The sequence below is a fragment of the Zingiber officinale genome, chromosome 4A, assembly GCF_018446385.1.
Source record: "Zingiber officinale cultivar Zhangliang chromosome 4A, Zo_v1.1, whole genome shotgun sequence".
Classification (NCBI taxonomy): domain Eukaryota; kingdom Viridiplantae; phylum Streptophyta; class Magnoliopsida; order Zingiberales; family Zingiberaceae; genus Zingiber; species Zingiber officinale.
This window is the reverse complement of record NC_055992.1, coordinates 144,103,717-144,112,935: the sequence shown is the minus strand read 5'-3', so window position 1 is coordinate 144,112,935 and position 9,219 is coordinate 144,103,717. Positions and strand designations below refer to the sequence as shown.

At 38.3% G+C, this 9,219-nt stretch overlaps 2 protein-coding genes across 2 annotated transcripts; both read left to right on the top strand.

The window, feature by feature from the left end:
* The first annotated feature begins 2,375 nt into the window (after window positions 1-2,375).
* On the top strand, window positions 2,376-3,308 carry LOC121972883 (protein ALP1-like). Its single transcript, XM_042524502.1, has 2 exons — window positions 2,376-2,619; window positions 2,773-3,308. Exons 1-2 carry the CDS (start codon window positions 2,376-2,378, stop codon window positions 3,306-3,308), a joined length of 780 nt encoding a protein of 259 aa, XP_042380436.1.
* Window positions 3,309-4,137: 829 nt separating this feature from the next.
* LOC121972882 (E3 ubiquitin-protein ligase RNF144B-like) lies at window positions 4,138-4,584 on the top strand. Its single transcript, XM_042524501.1, has one exon. It carries the CDS (start codon window positions 4,138-4,140, stop codon window positions 4,582-4,584), a length of 447 nt encoding a protein of 148 aa, XP_042380435.1.
* Window positions 4,585-9,219: the final 4,635 nt, after the last annotated feature.

The following is a 9,219-nucleotide window of genomic DNA, read 5'->3' as shown; positions in this document are numbered from 1 at the left end:
CTATCCCACATTGCAAAGTGACAACCGCCTTGGCATCGGCTTGTCCCTTGCGAGTTTGCTCGGTTGACCATCTCGATGAGTCAAGTTCCTTACCTTCTTCGTCCTTCGGTGGTGTGAATCCTTCCTTGACCGAGAACCACATGGAGATATCAGTCTTGAGGTAATACTCCATGCGGCTCTTCCAATACTGGAAATCTGCTCCATCGAAGAAGGGTGGTCTGTTGGTGCTGAATCCTTCCTTCATGGCCATCTTGTTGCTCCTTGGAATGTTAGTCCAGATGAAGAGCACCAGGCTCTGATACCACTTGTTGGGACCTTAGATGGCTAGAGGGGGTGAATAGTCTCTTAAAAACTTAAACACAAATTTCTACAAAGAAACTTGTTAGCACAGCGGAATTAGGAAACTAAAACAAAGAAGAAACAAGCACACTAACACACGAATTTACGAGGTTCGGGGATAACTTGCCCCTACTCCTCGGCGTGTCCGTAAGGTGGACGAATCCTCTTGATCTTCGGTAGATCACACCCCGGATAAAGGATTCTCCTTCTCGGTGGAGTAACCTCTCCACAAAGTCTTTAACAGCAGTAATAAATTAAGCACAAGACTTACAGTAGTGGCTCAAGTGAAATGATCAAAGGAAGCTCACAGCCACAATCAGCGAAGAACAAGCACACCGCTTCAATCTTCCGTAGAGTTTTTCTCCACGGTGTTTTTCACAGCAAGAGCACAAAAAGCATTATCACGAGAGCCTCTCCTCTCCACCTTCATATGCCTCTCCGCTCAGAAACGGATCTCCGCCAAACCTGCAGCAAATCCCTGCAAATCCCGCAATCGTCACGACGCCGCCAATCACGCTTCTTCCTTGTCCGATTGTCTCAGCCCCACCAATGGCATCCTCGCTTCCACCGGTACCTCGAGCTTGAACCTATCAAGACAAGTCAAGTTGATTTCACCAAACGGTCCGCCAGATCGCAAACGAGACGTTGCTACCAAAACCGGTTTGTCCGCAGACACAAAGAAAAGCTTTTTCGCCGCTTTCTACTAATGATCCTTAATTTGAATTCACCCAACATCAAGTAATCTGTAACTTGAGAAAGCTTACAGCAGATGGTTAGACACGAAATAGGTAAAAGCAATTGCGAATCGTAAACAATAAGAGAAAGCGATGCAAAACAAGTTATACCGTGGATCGGTCGCCACCGATCCACGCCTATTTATCGTCATCGACGGTCCGGTGACCGATCAGCTATGTCCCGATCGGTCCCAAGACCGATCCACCCTTCACGCGACCGCCATCAAGCTCGATCGGCTGGACCGATCAGATTCTCACCGATCGGTCTCAGAAGACCGATCAAGATCCACCCGCCATCGAGATCATCTGATCGGTCCCCGACCGATCAAGATCCACCGGTGCTATCGAGTGTTATCCGATCGGCCCCGACCGATCAAGATACACTCGCAGTGTATCGAGTGTTCTCGATCGGCCCCGACCGATCAAGATACACAGCTCGAGTGTTGCCCGATCGATCAAGATACACTCAGTTATCGAGTGTTGCCCGATCGGTCCGCAGATCGATCAGTAATCGGATCGGCCCATGCACCGATCACCGTACATCAGCATCCGGATCGGCCGCAGACCGATCCAAAGTCGTGAGTCTCGAGTCAAGCTTCCAAGCTTGCTGCCCTCACCCCTGACGGTCCAGAGAGCGTGCTACCGAACCCTCTCCGACCATACATGCCAAGCTTCCACACTTGGACTTCCCAATTGCCTGGTTTCACTCACCAGGACTTTCCAATTGCCTGACTTCACTCACCAGGACTTTCCAACTGCCTAACATCCCAGTTAGGACTTTCTCACTGCCTGGCTTCACTCACCAGGACTTTCCAACTGCCTAACATCCCAGTTAGGACTTTTCCACTGCCTGGCTTCACTCACCAGGACTTTCCCGTGCCAAGCTCCTCGCTTGGACTTTTCCCAATCAGGTCAATTAGGTTAACCAAGTCAACCTTGATTAGTAATTAATCTGAGTTAATTTAATATCTGATTCAAACTTAAATCAGTGTCAACATCAAAACAACATCCAGGTCAGACTGTATCAACACTTACTACCAGATGTTTACTGGCAAACCTATTGGCTCGCCCTCCTGTCGAGGATCCGGTCGGCTCACCATTCTTTAACGGACCGCCCGGCCCTCTGACCTTCACGCGGCGTTGACCCCTCGTTATGGGGTTCCGGATTCTTACCACCGGATCAGTACCGATGAAATGTTTCGGCGAAGATTTTGAATGCGACGAGAGTTATTTTTGGGTATTGTCGAAAAATTACAAAATCATTCAGAGTATTTTCAATGGAGAATTGATGCAACGGGAAGGATGGGCTTGTCGCCACTTCAAAAATGCACGGCGGCTCTCCGTCAATTGGCATATGGAGCCCCTGCCGACCAATCCGATGAATATCTAAGGTTTGCTGAAACCACTGCTATCGACGGTTTGATCAACTTCTGCAAATGTGTATATGAAATATTTGGGGACCAATACTTGAGAAGACCAACGGTAGCTGACACCCAACATTTACTTGAAATGCATGAGCGAAGACATGGTTTCTCTGGCATGTTAGGTAGCCTTGATTGTTTGCATTGGGAATGAAAAAAGTGTCCCATCGCTTGGAGAGGCCAGTTTACTCGAGGCGATCATGGACACCTAACAATTGTACTTGAAGCAGTCGCATCTGTTGACTTATGGATATGACATGCTTTTTTTGGAACTGCAGGATCACGTAATGATATAAATGTGCTTTACGAATCACCTCTATTCAACAAAATTTTGGAAGGAGGTGCACCAGAGGTTTATTTTACAATAAACGCCATGACATATACTAAAGGATATTATCTAACAGATGGGATTTACCCAACTTGGGCTACCTTCGTCAAGAGTTTTCCATGCCCCGAGGATCCGAAGAGAAAAAAGTTCAAGAAAAGACAAGAGGCAGCAAGAAAAGATGTCGAGCAGGCATTTGGAGTTCTCCAAGCTCGTTGGGCAATAGTCAGAGGTCTAGTACGATATTGGTCGAGAGATATATTGAGGGATATCATGTATACGTGTATTATTTTGCACAATATGATTATTGAGGATGAGGGAGAAGCAGTATCTAATTGGATGGGAGATGAAGAAAATCATCCGATGCGGGTAAAACAGGGCTCAACACCTGAATTCCAAGAATACTTCTGGAGAAATTGCGAGTTGCGTGACAGTGAAACACATCATCAACTTCGAGCTGACTTGGTTGAACATATATGGGCACTTTGACGAAGGTAATTAATGAAAGATAATGAAAGATGAAGTTAGTTTTGTGAAGCATTTAATTATAATATTTTATTTCATGAATGGTTAAATTTGTAGTTCTTTCTTTTAAAAATAAATATATTTGATAAGTTAAAAAAAATGACAATGACTATAATTAAATTAAAATTTATAAATTAATTAAATATTAAATAAAGATATTAAATTAAATTAAAAATCAGAAATTTATTAATTAAAATTTATAAATAAATTAAAGATTAGAATTAATTAAAATATTAAGTAAAAATCATATAAAGATATTAAATGAAAAAAATAATAAATAAAGATATGTTATTTGTAATGTAGGACCATGGAAAAGTTATATGAAGTTTTTTATTATGGAGGGAATAGTAATTTTTCATTTTGATGTGGCATTGACGTATAGACATATTGAAAACTATAAAAAAAATATTTATGGAAAAATTTAACTATGGGAGATGCGTTAAGTACTATGAACGTACAATAGGTGCGGTGCCCGTAGAAGGAATGCAGGATGTCAGAGGATCCGTCCGGTACTAAGCCGGACGGGTGGGCGTTCTCATGCCTGCATCCCAAATGGCTAGGCCACCGGTTTCCACCTTAATTAGGATCAAGGAGAAGGGTGAGTCTTCGTCTTTGTCTCTGCCTTCTTCGTCTCTGGCTTCGCCTTCTCCGGCAACTTTCTTCTGCAAGATCTGCATGGACGCCCCTCCCGACGCCGATATGTTCACTAACGGTGCTGCCCCCACTCCTTCTGCCGTGACTGCCTCGGTCACTACGTCAGCGAAAAGGTTAAGGAGAATATATTGACGGTGAAATGCCCGGAAGTCAACTGCAGGAGCATCCTCGAGCCGCGCAGAGTTTCCGCGGCATGATACCCTGCGAGGTGTTTGACTGGTGGGAGGCGGCGGCATGCGAGGCCGCCATCCTCGGAATGAACCGGATTTACTGCCCGTTCAAGGGCTGCTCAGCGGCGCTGTTGGTGGACGATGAGGACGGCGGAGTGGCGACTTTAAAGGAGGCCGAGTGCCCGCACTGCCGGCGACTGTTCTGCACGTTGTGCAAGGCGGGATGGCACGGCGAGTTGAGCTGCTCGGAGTTCCAGAGGCTGAGGACGAAGGAGAGGAGGAGGGAAGACTTGCTGCTGATGGAGGTGGCGAAGGAGAAGGGGTTGAAGCGGTGCCCCAAGTGCAAGTTCTTCGTGGAGAAGACCGCCGGCTGCCTGCACATCACTTGCAGATGTGGGCACGAGTTCTGCTACTGATGTAGATCAATATGGGCAACAATTCACGAAAGTTGCAGTACTCCAAATTAAGTAATTAGTGGTTTGCTGATGGATGAACCAATGAATGAAATGCTGAATGAGCATCAACAAGATGGAAGGGAGCTTTCAAGAGCTTCAAAAAAAACACAACATTCAGCAATGGTTGTCCAATCAAGAGATGGTTTTCTAATCAATTGAAAATGTTATTGTTCAAGTCTAACATTCATTTTTGGGTGTCTAATCAATTGACAAGAGTTTACAAATAAATGGGAAGAAGACAAATTTGAAACAAATGACCCAAAAAAGAAGGAAAAGGTATTGGATAGAGTTGGAGGGCTTGGAGTAAGAGCAAAATCTTAGCATTGATTTCCTTTTCATTTTTTACTTTCAAATGCATTTCTAGTTCAGCTATCATGATTATTGACACAGATCGAACTGACATTTTTATTTGAGAGTGCTTTTAGCAAGAAAAGTTTTCAGTTGTCATCTCCTCCCTTCTAGTTGGACTATTCGATTCTAAACTCTAGGTTGAAGAAGATCTATGGCATGGACCCAGTTGTGGAGATGAAGAAGCCAGGGAGGGCATAGATATTATGGATTGTAACAAGTAGGAACAAAAAGATCTCAAAACATTTCTACAAGCTCCCGCCCCATATTAAACCCTTTCTTTCTGTCTGCGATAGGAGCTTCCTTTTAAAACTCCGTGTTAGATAATTATCTTTATTGGCCTTAAAAAAAATATATAAAAGAAATGAAATTATCTTCGTGCAATTGAAGTTACTAATCAAATGTAACTCGCCTTACAAATAATTATTATTATTATTTATAACATATGTAATAATAATAACCATTATAATCTATGCATAATGGATACACGGAAATAAAGAAGCTAGATGTAACTCACCTTACAAATAATAATTATTATTATTTATAACGAAATAATAATCATTATAATCGATGCATGATGGATGAATTTATGTACGGAAATAAAAAAAAGTCCCTATCTATAAAATGAAAGCATAATAATGCCCATTACATGAATGAATTTGTGTGCTTTAGAAAAAAGAAAGAAAAGAAAAGAGAAATCATATATGCAAAATAATTACATTACAATTATTCCTTCATGTATGTAAAATATATTGATTTTAAGATCTATTTCATAAAATAAATTTAAAGATCATGTACATTAACATGTGATATCAAAGCTTCCTTGGAAATCTATATATTTTCATGCATGAATTTAGTATGTTAAAATTAATAAATGCATTAATGACATTTAGAATCTTTGATGGATGAGAATTTAAAGAAATGAAATATTTGCACATTAATATTTTATTTATATCTTCAATAATGCTTGACATAATGTATATATAAATTTATATACTGATTAATTAATTACCATTTATGAATTTGGTTAATTATTGTAATATGCGCACATTTTAAAGATAATTAAGATTGCTTATGATTATGATATAAATATATGCATGATTTTATGTTAATTAAAATAGTTTGTGATCACTAAAGTGATCAAACTAAAATAATTAATTGTCATAATCATTTATTTATCATATTTATAAAATGCCTAATAAAAAAGGGATAAATAAATGGTGTTTATTTATCATTAAAATTATGGATTTTCCAAAAGAAATTTTATTTTTTAATGATTAGTGGCATAAATAAAGAAAATTAAAATTCTTGAATCAAATATATTTTATTTATCAAAGATGATATTTATATTTAATTGAAGATTTTAATTCTTAATAATATAAGGCATTTAATTCTTTATAGTATATTGTAATATTAGCCCAAAGGTATATTACAATATATTATAATGTTTTATCTGAGTCTGTCTGTATATCTAATTTGCATGAATTTTCCTTCATTCGTCGCAAGCTTCTTCTATTACTATGTTTAATAGTTTGAACTTCTCTAAATGGAGTGAGCAAGTCAATTTTCATTTACGTATATTGGATATTGACTTGGCATTATTAAAAGAAAAGCACATTGCTATTACTGATTTAAACAGTGAGAAAGAAAAGTTCAAATATAAAGCATGGGAATGATCTAACAAATTAAACCTTATGTTTATGCAAATGGAAAAATGGTTCATCAGTGATTTTCGACGGATATTAAAATTTTGTCAGTAATCTTATTTATTTTTCAAGATTAATGAATTTACCAATATAATTAATAGTCTGACGGTAATATTGAAACTATACCAACGGAATAATATTCCGTTAGTATATTCGGTTAGTAAACTAGGATTATACTTAAGAATTTGGAAGGTCATTCCATCAACTTGACTATTTAAGGAGTTGGTAAAGCACTAAAAGCAAAAGTCAAAAGTTTTAAGACAAAGAAAAGGCGTATTAAAGTTCCTCATGCTGATAAGAAGGAACACAATAATGATAAGTGTCATTCCTATAAGAAAAAAAAATATTTTATTAGAAAGATTGTCCTAAACACAAGACTTGATTCGAAAAGAAAGGTATATTAAATATTATATTTGTTTCGAATCAAACTTGATTGATGTTCCTCAAAATACTTGGTAGCTTTATTCTGGTGCTACTATTCATGTATCCAATATAATGCAAGGATTCCTTGCAATCCAAACCATGAACCGAATTGAGAATTTCCTATATATTGAAAATCATATGAAGGCTCTGATTGAAAGTATTGGGATTTATCGTTCGATTTTAGATACTGACTATTATTTAGACCTTATACAGACTCTTTATGTACATTCAATTTCAAGGAATCTTATTTCTCTTTCAAAACTTGATTTTTGTAGTTTTGATTTTAATTTTGGAAATTTTTATTTTAATTTATATAAGAATTCAAGACTTATTAGTTCTGAAATTCCTACTGATGGTTTATACAAATTAAAATTTGATAATAAATTTATCGAATCTTTACTTATTGTGCATCAAAGTATTGGAATTAATTAAAATATGCTTAGTGAAAGTTCCGCTTTATTGTGGTATAAACGTTTGGATCATACATTCAAATAAAGATTAGAATATTGATAAAGAATGAGATTCTATAAAGTTTAGATTTTATCTTGGCTTATAGGATTATATTAAAGTAAAATAATTTAGACATCACAAGAAAAGAGCCACACGAAGCATTCAACTTCTTAAAATAATGCCGATGTAATGTGAATCTTTTGATATTTCATCTTTTGGTGGAGAAAAGTATTTATCATCTTTATGGATGATTTTCATATTATGAATATGTCTATTTTAAAATATGTATATTACAAAATCTATTCATGAAATAAATTTAATGAGCATATAAATTAACACTCCAAATATTAGCGATATTTATTCAGAAGGACGGATTTAAAAATTGAGAAAAATATTTCGTAAAGAAAATTGTCTATTGTTTACTTTACGAGGAAGAATGAATTAGTTATTCTTTCGCCGGTTTGCTTTTTATTAAATAATAGACAGATCCGTGATTAATTTTTTTTGGCTTTTTTCACACTCCGAAATCGAGCGGAAAGCCTACATCCGTCCTTTGTCACAGCTCACGGGCATCGTATGAGGCGGTCGCGCGTCACGAAGGCGGCAACGCGGGCGGCACTGCATGATTCATTCTGCCGCACCGGCGTCAGCCACCAGTGGGCACGAAGATTGTAAGGAGCCAACGTATCCTCACTTTCTCCACCCCCTCCACCGGTTCCCCTCTCCCTACTTTTGCCCCCACCATGACCGTCTCCCCTACAAAAAAACCCTATTAGAAATTTCTCCTTTGATGACGAGAAGAGTATGATCTGAGTGTCATCCCCAATCTCCAAAGCCAAATCTGAACGAAGCACCCATCCCTGTTCCCAAATCGAGATATCGTTTTCCCCTTTTGGTTACTGATAACCACAAAAGTTACAATTTTGGTTCGTTCTTAGAGTAAAAAGTTGCTTGATCTCTGTCTCCAAGACTATGTTTTCGAATGCCACGACTGATCAAAAGTGCGACCTGCCTGTTTCCTCAGATCCAAGCTACCACGTTTCGATTCCAGCTACTAGCATTGCTGGTTACCGATTCCGGCGACTGGCACTTGTTTATCTTTCATTTAGAGATTTCAATGCACACGAAGTCTCTGCTCAAATTTTGTGATCTAGTTAAGATGTTGAATTTACGAGAAGAAGATCACGCTGCAAAAGAAAGAACAGCCCTGGCTCGAGGCTCCAGACTTAGCTGCTGTAAGGTGATTATGGAAGAAGCATCTGTACCACCATTTGGTTCTATGACTCTATCATTTGATACAATAAAGCTCTGTACTAAACAATCCTTAGCAAGTTCAATCCTCTTCTTGGCCTAGAGTAGTCAATCATTATGTCCCTTTTAGTTATAGAGCAAGATACTTCAATAGGCATGGCTGCCCCTTGGTTAGTTTGTCACAGTCCTTGATTAGAAGTTGGATTAAGTTACTGCTCAACCTATCACCTGCTGTTACATTATGAAATTTTGTGGTTATAAAAAACAACAAGTTAATCTTTTAGATTATCATCAATATATAAAGGTTTGGTGTTTGGTACCCCAAACATTCATATATATAACCCCTGAACAAGTCGTGGATTAAGAATTTTGGTATAGACCTACAAACTACCTTAGCAAAGTGTTAGGCAACAGAAGA

Bases quoted from the DNA above. Each gene is read 5' to 3' on its own strand.
- LOC121972883 (XM_042524502.1), top strand. From the start codon at position 2,376: ATGGGCTTGTCGCCACTTCAAAAATGCACGGCGGCTCTCCGTCAATTG. The intron at 2,620-2,772 runs GTAGCCTTGATT...TTGGAACTGCAG, and splicing joins TGGTTTCTCTGGCATGTTAG to GATCACGTAATGATATAAAT.
- LOC121972882 (XM_042524501.1), top strand. From the start codon at position 4,138: ATGCCCGGAAGTCAACTGCAGGAGCATCCTCGAGCCGCGCAGAGTTTC.